Here is a 13,419-nt window from a genome sequence, read left to right on the forward strand (position 1 = left end):
ACATAAGGAGGTATTAGGACAGGTGACCAAAAGCTTGGTCAAAGAGGTAGGTTTTAAGGAGCATCTTAAAGGAGAGAGAGGTAGAGAGGCAGAGGGGTTTAGGGAGGGAATTCCAGAACTTAGGGCCTAGGCAGCTGAAGGCACGGCCGCCAATGGTGGAGCGATTAAAATCGGGGATGCGCAAGAGGCAAGAATTGCATGACAAATTAAACTGCAAGAATGAGAAACATTCAGGTGTCTGAAATGATGGTAAACTCTTGAGATTTATCTGATCCAGAAACCAAGAAAACTGAAGTGTCTGTTGAAATTATCAGAGTTCAAATGAAAGTTACTGATAAGATTATCCAGTTTATGGTGGCCCACTCTTTCAGTGAGTGCAGTGCACTGTCGAGTGCAGTAGGTTTAAAGATCTCTTCCACAGAGGTGGAGCAATTTTAGTTTTAAAAAAGTCTTCGATTTATGTTTAGATGATACGTATCTCTTAATTTAGTGAAGATAAGAAATTTCAACAGAAGCCAGATAATTCTTCATGGTACTTAACCGTTAGAAACAAAGTTATAAAATCTGATTCTCTCCTTCAGAAGATTGACCTTGACAGAGTACACAAATCAGACTTTTAGATGCTCAAACATAAAAGATTCCTGTTTATGATGGTGTATTTGTTCAACAAATGTTTTACCTCCGCACAAATATCAAGTTCTATAAGTTTCAACATATTTTGATAGCAAGACAAAAACAAGCACATGCATCCAATTTTCACCCAAGTAGCAAACACTTGTTTGTTTTCAAGTTTGTAAACATTTTATTTAGGGACCATTCACAACTGACCACTTCACCAACCTTTTAGGGCAGACGAGAGAGTAATGTTCCATTTCTACAAACATTATTCCAAAACAAATCAATTTTTGTAACATTGCAGCGAGGGTAAGGGAAAGAAGACCCCTTTGCTCCCTTCTAAAAAGGATGACAACTGCAAATGGACTCTTGAACCCAATGGAAAACACAAACCTCTCCTAACAAAGAGAAACTGATACTCATTTTAAAATTATCACTGTGGGGGAAAAAAAATCAAGGGATGTGTTTGTGGCTGGACAGACAAACCTGCAGATTCAACCGGAAACGTCAAAGATTCAGCCCTGTCCTAAGATGTTCTAACTGGTTAGCCTCCCATTTACTGCCGCGCTAAAAAATCTGTCTTCAGAACACAATGCAAAAATAAACGTGTAGAAAACCTATCTCTGGTTAGATTCAAGTCTGCTGCAGTTCCCACTATGGATCTTTAAATCCAGGCTGGTCTCTGCCATGTAAATTCCCTCCTTGATATGCATATTCTTTCCAGCTCCACTCCATACATTCCCTATACTACTACCTAATCCTTCAGTCTTCTCTCCTCCCAAATGTGTAAACAAAGTCAGCAGTTTCACAAACAAAGTCACTATGATTCTCCATGTTGCATCCTGTTGCTCTGGCCCTACTGTACTTCCCACCTCCCTGGTCACATGCTAAAAACAAATGGTCCATGTCTCTCCCGCATGTACAAAGGAGTCAAAAGTATGAGACTCTTCCCCCTCCCTCTTTACTCATTCCAGCATTTTCTCTCTCCCTCCTTTCCATTGCTTCCTTTTGTCTTCCCCTCAATTCTCCCTTTATTGCTCATTCCTCATACCCTACTATCTCCTCCTCCTCCTCTCCATTTCACCACTCTTTCCCCCTTTTTCTATCTCCCTCTTCTCAATCCTCCTCCTCCCTGCTCACTCTCCAATTCTACTTTCTCTTCCCCCACAACCCCTTTCCTCCTTTATAGAATCATAGAAAGTTATGGCACAGGAGGCTGCCATTCAGCCCATCGTGTCCATGCCAGCCGAAAAAGAGCTATCCAGCTTAATCCAACTTTCCAGCACTTGGTCCATAGCCCTGTAGGTTATGGCACTTCAAGTACTCATCCAGGTACTTTTTTAAAATGAGTTGAGGGTTTCTGCCTCTACCTCACACTTCTCTGAATTGAATTCAATTTGCCACTTTTCTGCCCACCTGACCAGTCCATTGATATCTTCCTGCAGTCTACAGCTTTCCTCCTCACTATCAACCACACAGCTAATTTTTGTATCATCTGCAAACTTCTTGATCAAGCCCCCCACATTCAAGTCCAAATCATTAATATATACCACAAAAAGCCAGGGGCCTAGTGCTGAGCCTTGCGGGGCCACAATGGAAACAGCCTTCCAGTCGCAAAAACACCCGTCAACCATTACCCTTTGCTTCCTGCCACTGAGCCAATTTTGGATCCAACTTGCCAATTTGCCTTGGATCCCATGGGCTTTTACTTTTTTTGGCCAGTCTGCCATGTGGGACCTTGTCAAAAACCGTGCTAAAATCCACGTACACTACATCAAACACGTTACCCTCATCGACTGTCCTTGTTGCCAGCTCAAAAAATTCAATCAAGTTAGTCAGACACGACCTTCCCTTAACAAATCCATGTTGACTGTCCTTGATTAACCTGTGGCTTTCTAAATGATGATTTATGCTGTCCCTCAGAATCGATTCCAATAATTTGCCCACCACCGAGGTTAGACTGACTGGCCCACAATTACTGGGTCTATCTCTTTCTCCCTTTTTAAATAATGGTTAGTTTGCCATTTCTCCCTCCTTTCTCCCATTCCAACTTACACCTTCTCTCTCTCTCTTCTAAATCTCCAATTCTTATCCTCTCCTCACTCATAACAGCCATATTGAAAAGCTCCTCCAATATTTCATTTGGTTGATTCACTGCCCGGTTTAGTACTGAGGCCAGAAGATCCCAGGTTCAATATCCTGTCTGTAGAAAGTTGGCAGATTTCTGTCAAGCCAGTAATAAGAACACTATAATTGGCCTGAGAATTCCTGGGCTAGGGAAGTAAAATATAAAACCAGTCCTTATCCTGATCACTATTCAGCGACCTGCTGAAAAGTGCACATGTGGGTATCAGGTAAAGTCAGAATTAAGCTCACTTACTGGCACTATCTAGGCTCACACATGATTTTGAGGTTAGACTCAATAATTATCCATTGAAGGATGAATTCCAAAGTTATCCCAGTTGCCCTTCTCTTCCCCTGACAGTCCCATGTTCCCTCCATTCCCCAACTTTCCTCTCTCGTGTTCCCCCTGTAGCCCCGTTTTCTTCTGTCCTGTCTCCCTCCTATCCATTCCCACCTTCCCTCTATTCCTTCTTCCCACCTCCCTCTCTTTAACCTCACCCCTTCTTCCCCATCACCTCTTTTTGCTGTCTATTCAGTTCTTCCACACTTCCCCCCCCCCCTCTCCAACTCCCGTTCGCACCTTTGTCATCCTTTCTCTATCAGCCTCCCATTCCCTTTTTCCCTCCTCCTCCTCCCCCTCCTCCATCCCCCCCCCCCTCCCCCCCCTCGATCACCCTCCTCTCCTTCTCCCTAACCCCGTCCCTTCTCATTCCCCTTTTCTTTCCTTCTATCCTCCATTTCTTGCCCCCTCTCCCCATTACTCTCTCTCTCTCTCTCGTCCATTCCCTTCTCCTCCCTCTCGGACCCCGCACTCAGTGAATCTGTCCACAATAACTCGGTACCGGCTCCCAGAGCCAGAGCCAGAGCCGGGCTGCAATCCCGCGTCTCCCAGTCACTCACCCGATCGGAAAAACGCGGCGATGTCGGCGTCTCCGGCCGCGTCCTCCGCCCCCTCTGCAGAGCTCATGTCGGCGGCGGCGGCGGGCGGCGGCCTCCACCTCCTCGGGCTGTGCGGTTACAATCCTCCCGTGAAGCGGGGATCCCGATCGGCAGCAGCAGCAACAACAACCACCACCACCCAGCAGGAGGAGGAGGGGGGGGGGGGGGAGAGAGAGAGAGAGGCGACACCGAGGGAGGGAGGGAGCGAGCGAGCGAGCGCCGCCACCTCTACCAGCTCTCCTCCATCTTGGAGCCGTGAGTCACCGTCCGGCAAACATCGGAAAACATCGGCAACTTCCGGAACTCCAGCCATTCCCCCATCCCAAGGTCACTGCTCCTCCAGCAGGAAGGAGCCGGGAAACGGCGGCGGCGGCGGCGGGCGGCGGCAGGAGAGGCAACACCAGCACCAGCACCGCGAGTCCCTGCAAGAGCACCGCACAACATGCAAACAAATACCCAGATACACACCAAGAGGCACAGAGATACAGACATTAACTATATACAAATCGATCCTTTCGCAATATTCAGAGAGATACAAACTCTCGTCGGTGTAGCGAGAGAAATAGATACACTTCACGATTTCAATACATTTTCAGTCATCAAAGATACTGACACAGAGAAAGCATTCAAAACAAAAAGGGGAATTATAAACAGAGATTGAAACATACATGGTTTACGAATTGGATACATTCACAGTAACCAAAGTCACAAATTTGTATTGTAAACAGAAATACAAAATATGCAGCTAGTTGTATTGTGCTAGAAATAGAAATAATTTACAAATTAGTTACATTCTGAATATGCAAAGATATGGACATGGATGTTATAAACAAAACATACGGATATGTTTATGGTAAAGGATGAAATATACACAATTTACTAACATGGATACATTCACAATAGCCAAGGTTACAAAAAAAGTACAATTGCACAAAGGTCCATCGAAAACAGGGGAATAGACAATATACGAATAGATGCATTCGCAATATAGGTACACAAACATACACAGTTTAAGATTTAGATGCATTCGTAATGTATACAACTGCACAATTTATTGACAGATGTATTATAAACAGATAGGGACAAACATATAAAATGTCCGAATTAGATGCATTGGCAATGTAGAGGTACAATTACGCATAAATGCAATTGCATTACACGGAAACGTACAAATGTACACAATGTATGGATTAACAATACAGGGTAGATGGATTCATAACATGCAGTGCGAAAGAGCACATTCTTTCTATTGTATTCAGAAAGAAGGAAACCTACAATTTACAGATTGACGCATTGTACACCAAGGAGATACAGCATAAACAATAAGCAGAACAATGTATACAGAGGGACGCATATACATAATAGACAGATTAAATGAATTATAGTCAGATACAGCATGCACAATATTTGCATGTATATAGAATATACAAATACAGGATGGATGCATTGAATAATGGATGGATAGACAGGTGAATGCAGTACGAATTCAAAGAAGAGTCACAAGCCTTATCTTCAGTTAATGAAATATAAGAGACTGGAGAAACTAGGACATTTCAGCCTTTGAAGGAGGTGACTGAGAGCTATATAAGGTAGCAAATGGTATAGAAAGATTTAGAAAACTATTTTAAACTAAATCATGAAAGTAGACTCCAGATCAAACCAGTAAAAGGCAAACTTCGGTTTGATGTCAAGAAATTTTTCTTCACACAAAGTGACCAACACATGGAATGGCTAGTGGAGTCAAAAATCCTGAAATCAATTAAGAAACTGTTAAATGCCATGATGGAGGACTGTAAGGCCTTTCGAGAAGGATGGGCCGAATGGCTTTCCTTATCTGAATCTACCTTCTGATCTTGTGATCTGGGTTGATACCTATGGACTATAGATAGATATGCAGAAGTACATGTTCAGTGTACAAATTCACAAAATACATACACGTTAAACAAATAGGCAAATACATATACAATAAACAAATAAAATTATAACATATAGACAGCAACAACTTGCATATATATAGCGCCTTTAATGAAGTAAAATGTCCCAAGGCATTTCTCAGGAGCATTCTCAAACAATATTTGACACAGAGTCACACAAGGAGATATTAGGATAGGTCACCAAAAGCTTGGTCAAAGATGTAAGTATAAAAAGCATATCTTAAAGAAGGAGAGAAAGGTAAAGAGGTGGAGAAGTTTAGGCAGAGAATTACAGAGCTTAGGGCCTAGGTAGCTGAAGGAATGGTCTCCAATGGTAGGGCGATTAAAACTGGGGCTGTGCAAAAGGCCTGAATTGGAGGAGCACAGAGATCTTGGAGGGTTGCAGGGCTGGAGGAGGTTACAGACATAGGGAGGGGCAAAGCCATGGAGGGATTTGAAAACAAGGATGAGAATTTTAAAATCAAGAAGTTGCCAGATGGGGAGCCAATGTAGGTCAGCAAGCACAGGGGTGATGAACGGGACTTGGTGCGAGTTAGGATACGGGCAGCAGAGTTTTGGATGAGCTCAAGTTTATGGAGGGTTCAAGATGGGAGGCCGGCCAGGACAGCATTGGAATAGTCAAGTCTAGGGGTAACATGAATGAGGGTTTCAGCAGCAAATGAGCTGAGGCAGGGACGGAGATGAGCGATATTAAGGAGGTGGAAGTAGGCAGTCGTGGTGATGGAGTGGATATGAGATTGGAAGCTCATCTCAGGGTCAAATAGGTCACTAAGGTTGCGAACGGTCTGGTTCAGCCTCAGACAGTAGCCAGGGAGAGGGAGGGAATTAGTGACGAGGGAACAGAGTTTGTGGCGGGGACCAAAGACAATGGCTTCAGTCTTCCCAATATTTAGTTGGAAGAAATCTTTGCTCATCCAATACTGGATGTCGGACAAGCAACGTGAAAAATCAGAGACAGTGGAGGGGTCGAGAGAAGCAGTGGTGAGGTACAGCTGGGTGTCGTCAGCGTACAATGAGGAACCTGACGTGTTTTTGGATGATGTCTTCGAGGGGCAGCATGTAGATGAGAAACAGGAGGGGCCAAGGATAGATCCTTGGGGGACTTCAGAGGTAACGGTGTGGGAGTGGGAAGAGAAACCATTACAGGATCCTAATTCATAATACAGATATATACACAATATACAGATATATACACAATATACAGATATACGCATGAGATAAAATAGATATACAAAAATTGCACAGATGCATATATACACAAACTTAAAAACTTTGAAAATATATGTAGCTGATAACATCATATGATAATTATCTTTTGTACGTGGGATACAGAATTCATTCCACATATTAAGATAACTACCAAATGAGAATTACCTTCCTACAGACCACTGTCACTTGAAAAGAAATCAAAGAGATCTACATTCACTCAGCACCAGTGAGCATCAATCATAACCTTAGCAACACCCTGCATGACAACTGACGTGAGCTTTATGTGACATCAGTACTACAAACAAAGCATGCTTGCACTATGCAACTAACCTAAAATAAAAATAGAACATCTTCATGCTGGATTTCAGGGTCCATGAGCGTCCTATCTGTCACCATGCCAACAAACCACATATGCTCTTACAACCCTTTATCACTGCTCCCTCATTATCCTTTCTACTCATTAAGGAAGATGCTCACATAGTGAGACTAATATATATTGCCTTTATTTGTACTACTTTGAATTACAGTATTTCACATAATAGCCCATAGCTCTCCAGATTCTTCTCTAATTTAGTTTATTGTCATTAAATGAAACAATAACTAAAATAAAATAATTCAAACCTCCCCACCATGTTGTAATAATTAGCTGGCATACATTAACTTCTTCATGCTACCCTCTTCTTATACCACTTGCCAACTGATGATGTCACATAAAACATAAAAATAATTGTTGAGAAGCATCCTGGAGTGCTACCTCACACTATTTCACTCTGCACAAGAACAAAACTCCACCATGTTAAATCAAAAGTCCATTACTGAAAAGTAAGTTTATTTTAACATTTTAAGAAAATAACATGAACTTCAAATGTATGCACCATATCAATAGGACATGAGAGCACATTGATAACTCAGTTGACAAGTTCTCTACCCAGATTGGATCTGCACAATATAGATCAGGAAGGCTCCAGGTTCAATCCCTGGTTTGCACTGAATTAGCAAGCAGGAGTAAAAGTGCTATCTCCAATGTGAGAGTAATGTCAAAGCACAAGCAAGAGGTGAGATGTGTGTGGCCTACCTTTAACCTTCTGGTGAGGTCACTGATTTTCTTCCTGCACTTGTTCTCTGGACAGTGCTTCCCACATTAAAAACATTGGTTACCTCCAGCCAAGCTCTTTGGCCCACAGTCTTGCTCACTTGACATCCATAGCAAGGAAAGAGGATCTCCCTCATCTGCTCCATTTCCCACAGCAAGTGCTCAATGCTGTCATCATCAAAGCAAGGCGGCCTGTAGTTACACAGGGATTGTCCATCAGTGACTTCTGCCATTAACCCTGCCAGAGCATGCATGGCCAGAGGAGGTCATTTGTATACCACCGGCAGGCAATTGCACCACTAGGGGCTCATCTTGGGTGTCCGTGATCCCCAAGAGGCTGTTGGGGCCACCCCCAGAAATGATAGACTGGGACCAACAGCGGCCCTCTTGACTAAAAATGTTTTAACATTTTTGTCTTACTTCCTCTTCCGGGGTTCAGGCTACAACCCAGGCTGTGGCCCTCACGAATGCCACTCCTGAAGTCACTTACTTCTGGGGTGCCATCAATATTTTCCAGACTGGGGCCATGGAAACTCCCAGGATTTGGAGTCCTCCACTCCCAGTGCCACTTCTCTACATCAATGGCCTTATTCAGAATGGGTGGAGGCTCTGCTCCAAACACAGGCCAAAGGAAATTCTTGGCCTAGTTTGTGCCCCTTCTTCCGCACCCATGCTAGAGTTGCGATGGGAGTGGATCAGAAGGCCATGGGAATTTCAGTTAAACTGCAGGCAAATGCAGTCTATTGGCAACAGAAGGCACACTCAATGTAAGTTGGCCAAACTAAGTGTGTTACACTTCTAACACCACAAGACTCCTCATAAAAAGTTACAATGAAGCAAACTTCTTCACTGATGCCAATACACTGCAGACTTTATCTCTGAGCCACTGGAATGCTACTTAATTTCTTTTTATTGTTGAAAAATCTAGCTTGGTTATGTCATCTGGGGGTTTTTCACAAAATGATAATATTCGTTACAGAACAAATGGAAACTAAGGAATTATTGGTTTGAAAAATCTATAGTTGTTAATGAGCACAGTTTTGTAACTGATGCTCTGAAATTACACTGTGGGACACTTACATATAAATGTTTAACACGTTTGTCCAAAATTAATATCTTTATATAAGTGGAGGCGTAAACCATTTATTTTATTTGGATTAATGCTTCCATTAAAATTGCACAGTGGAATTTCAGACAAATGTGTAAGCATTCATACCTTTATATAGTTTCAGAGCTTGAAACTGACTTTCCTCTCCCCGCTGGCAGTTTGCAGATGAAATAATGCAAGGATGCATTATGATGGAATCGTCATTTTTCCACGTCAGGCAGTTTTTTCTCTGCCTCTCCCAGGAGATGACATGGCTGCTGGTGGGTGGGGAACTTTGGGGATTATGGTGTTCAGTTGCTACATGACTGTATGGCACAGGCTTGATGGACTAGCCGGTCTTTTCCTGTCCATCATTTTCATATGTGTTTTCGTTGAAACTCTGTTGAGCGGGACTGCCTTCGCCTGGTTCCATTCTTACCTATCCAGTCATAGCTAGAGAATCTCCTGCAATGGTTTCTATACCCACCCCCGCACCATTACCTCTAGAGTCCCCCAAGGATCTATCCTTGGCCCCCTCCTATTTCTCATCTGCCCCTCGGCGGCATCATCTGAAAACACAACATCAAGTTCCACATGTATGCAGATAACACCCAGCTCTACCTCACCACCACTGCTCTCAACCCTTTCACTACCTCTGTGTTGTCAGGCTGCTTGTCCGACATCCAGTCCTGGATGAGCCCCATAATTTTGTCCAATTAAAAATTGGAATGACTGAAGCCATTGTTTTTGGCCCCCACCACAAACTCCATTCCATAGCCACCAATTCCATACCCCTCCCTGGCCACTGTCTCAGGTTGAACCAAACTGTTTGCAACCTCAGCATCCTATTTGACCATGACCTGAGCTTCCGATCTCATATCCTCTCCATCACCAAGACCGCCTACTCAACCTCCGACATACCGCCCATCTCTGCCTCTGCCCCTGCCTCAGCCCATCTGTGCTGAAACCCTCATCCATGCTTTTGTTACCTCCAGACTCAGCTATTCTAATGCTCTCCTGGCCAGCCTCCCATGTTCCACCTCCATAAACTCCACCTCATCCAAAACTCCGCTGCTCACATCCTGACTCACAGCAAGTCCCATCAGCTCTCTGCTCGCTGACCTAAATTGGCTCCCAGTCCACCAACACCTCAATTTTAAAATTCTCATGCTCAAGTTCAAATCCCTCCAAAGCCTCAACCCTTCCTATCTCTGTAACCTCCTTAAAAAACGCTCCTTAAAGCCTACCTCTTTGACCAAGCTATTGGTCACCTGTCCTAATATTTCCTTCTTTGGCTCAATGTAAATTTTTGTCTGATTATGCTCCTGTGAAATGCCTTGGGACATTTTACTACGTAAAGGCGCTATATAAATGCAAGTTGTTGTTGTTTTGGAGATGCCATATTGATTGCTAGCAAACATTGGGTTGCAGCTGACATGATGTCTGCTGTGACAGGAACATTTATGATGCATTCCTTCACAACCATACTCACTTTTTAAAAGGTTATATACCTGCACTTTTATGCAGAAACACATTTGGTGATTTTCTTAGTCATTTGTTTATGTGCAATCAAATGAAACGAAAAAAAAAATTTCCCTCCAAACTTCTCCCCTACTTTTCAGAAGGTAATGTTAGGATAGGTTACATAAGTCGTGCACCTTGTCCCAGTAATTACTCTTTATATGTGAGCCCAGACAGTAAACGTTGCAGTCTGTTCAATTGTGAAGAGCATTACAACCAAGCACAGCCCTGTCCTCACCCAACATCTATATAATTACACATATATTTTCTAGTAAGATCTCTGGATAGCAATCAGGGACAGGAAGGTTTGTTGATTTTTCCATTCCCCAAGTCCATGACACTGAGGCCAGTTGTAGTGTTTCCACCATTGTCCCAGTTGAGTTAATTCAGCATGATCCAGGGATTGAATCTGGGTTCTTCCTCGACACAATGCCCCAGTATCATACAACACAGTGCAGTTGCCCTCTGAGCCATCAGGCAGCAGACTAACAGCTTCTCAATTGCCCCTTAAGTCACATGATGAGTCAAGAGAACCATTTTGACTTTCAGATATATATATGCAATGCAAATGAAAAAAAAAGCTGAGACCCACTGGTGATAGTCATATGCCTCATACATAAGGGATCTTAACTGGCACTAACATGTTCACCAATCTGTTCATTTTTCTCAGTTTTCAGCTGGTTTCTAGATTGGATTTATATCTACTGTTACTCTTTACATTGCTCCTGGCGTCATTCGTCTGGTGGCACATTGTGTTTGTACTTATATGCTTTGCAATGAAGTGATAGGGCATGGGTTTGTGTCTGTAGTTCCTCACAGTATGAATCACAAGCCGACCAGAGGCTAGATGCTTCTCCACAAGGAAAGATTTTTTAGCACAACCCTGACTGCTTTTCCGCATCTTGTGATGAGCGGTTACAGATTAGGTATTGATGGAGATCAGGTCACCTCCCTGCTCTCTCAGCCTAGCATTACTTCATGGTGCGTGAGGAACAGAGGAAAGAATTTGTTATTGTTTGCCTTTTAAGAGGGGTCCTTCCTTTGGATATTTACATTCAGGTTCCCAGCAGAAATGTAACCAGCATTTTGAAGTTTGCATACAGTTATGCTCACCAACACCCACCCCTCCCCGCCACCCATTGGTTCCTTGGGCTCAAGATACCAACCTTGCAGATATCGCTGGATGTGCTGCATCAAAACCCCTGGACAAACTTGCGATGGTCAAACAATGCTCTGAATCCCTCCCTGGTGCTGTGGAGATGAAGCTGCAATAAACTTGCACAACTCTCTACATAGCAACCTGAGCTAATGTCTTGTTGTCAAAGCTCTTTTATGGCTTCAGTGTATAAATAGTTAGGAACAAGAGGAAGAATTTACAAATATTAAAGTTAGACTGAAATATAGGAGGAAGCACAGCCTATTCCCAAACAGATCAGAGATAGGACCATTCAACTCTCAACTGCATGGTAGTGCCAACTTTAGATTTATTTATTTTTCCCCTCAATTTTCAGCCCTACTCTCCTGAAGTGATTGACTCACGAGAGGGTATGGTTCTACTGTCACTGCCAGCTCCCCGGTAGCTTGTCCCATTAACCATACAGTGGGCATTACAGCTTATCCCAATCCAGTCATTAACCATAGTCTGCACAAGTGCATTTCTTATCGAGTCAATAGATAGTGACCAGGAACAGGAACCCTGGCTGATTTTCTCCTCACTAGCCCAGAGACAATTATGCAAATTGTTTTTGCCCCAGTTGCCATCCTGGTGAAACTGGTTAACTCAACATGGACCAAGAATCAAACCTGGGACCATTTGTTCTGTTTGGCAGTGTCTTCACCCACTGGGTCATTGAGAGTGTTAAAAGAAAAAAGCATGATGGAAAAGTTAAAAAAAGGTTTAATAAATTATGCGTTTGAGTCTCATCTGGCCCTGACTGTTCTTCCTGCTAGATTCACCTTCCCGCCTGCTCAGAAGAGCAGGTTAAAATGGAAGAATGCGGGAAGAGGATAAAAAAGGATCACATTAGGCAAATTAGACTACTTAGTTACAATATAATCTTCCGTTATATAGTTCTTTGATCATGTAAATACTATCAATAACCAGGAAAGGGGAAAAAAATCAGTCAGGGGTCCCACTTGTGAAGGCTATGCTGTGACCTCCTGCTGGAAAGTATGTATGTATGAAAGGAAAGACTTGCATTTAAGTAAGGCTTAATCACATTGCTCCAAAACATCTCAGAGCACTACAAGTAAAATTAATTACTTTTGAAATATAAGGAGCGATTTTAGCCTTGTCTGCCTGGCAGAAACTTAACGGGTATCAGTTCAAATTATCTGCAAGACTTATCCGCTAACGTCTCGCCCTCTTCCCACAGTCTTCCATTTTAACCTGCTCTTCTGAGCAGGCGGGAAGGTGAACCTAGCAGGAAGAACAGTCAGGGCCAGATGAGACCCAAATGGATAATTTATTAAACCTTTTTTTAACTTTTCTTTTGGGGCCAGGAGCAGCAGGAGTGCCCCCCCACCCCCGATGGTGAGGCCCTCCCAAAGCCCCCTCCTCGCGACTTACCTGAATGCTGCGGCCCACACATTTGGTCCTCATCTGTGGCCTTCTACTGCTCGATGTTCTGCTCCCGCCCGCTGGCAAGCTATTGCTTCCCGTTGGTTTCTGGTGGGCAACTGGCTGGGGGCATCACCGGGACCTCACGTTTCCGAGGTCAGGACGGTTTTCTGTGCACCTCAGCCCTTGCCCACTTGATTCCAATCCGAATAAAAATTGGGGCTATAGTGACCTCTGTTATGTGGTAAAAGACCAGTTTAGCCGTTTTTGATGGTATTGCTTGGTCTTCTCCAAATATTCTCACTGGATCTTTAAAGTCCAGTTGAACATGCAGATA

At 43.4% G+C, this 13,419-nt stretch overlaps 1 protein-coding gene across 3 annotated transcripts in view; it reads right to left on the reverse strand.

Annotated features, from left to right (window-relative positions):
- Positions 1-3,866, reverse strand: part of LOC137339542 (triple functional domain protein) — a 522,426-nt gene extending 518,560 nt beyond the window's left edge. For 2 of the 3 annotated variants that reach the window (XM_068001904.1, XM_068001903.1), the window contains exon 1: positions 3,640-3,862. In XM_068001904.1, the coding sequence (XP_067858005.1) occupies positions 3,640-3,706 (67 nt within the window). In that variant the 5' untranslated portion in view covers positions 3,707-3,862. Of the gene's footprint in view, positions 1-3,639 lie in introns of all 3 variants that reach the window. The other variant, XM_068001905.1, reaches the window with a different exon arrangement.
- Positions 3,867-13,419: the final 9,553 nt, after the last annotated feature.

Source organism: Heptranchias perlo, chromosome 2 (assembly GCF_035084215.1).
Source record: "Heptranchias perlo isolate sHepPer1 chromosome 2, sHepPer1.hap1, whole genome shotgun sequence".
NCBI classification, from domain to species: domain Eukaryota; kingdom Metazoa; phylum Chordata; class Chondrichthyes; order Hexanchiformes; family Hexanchidae; genus Heptranchias; species Heptranchias perlo.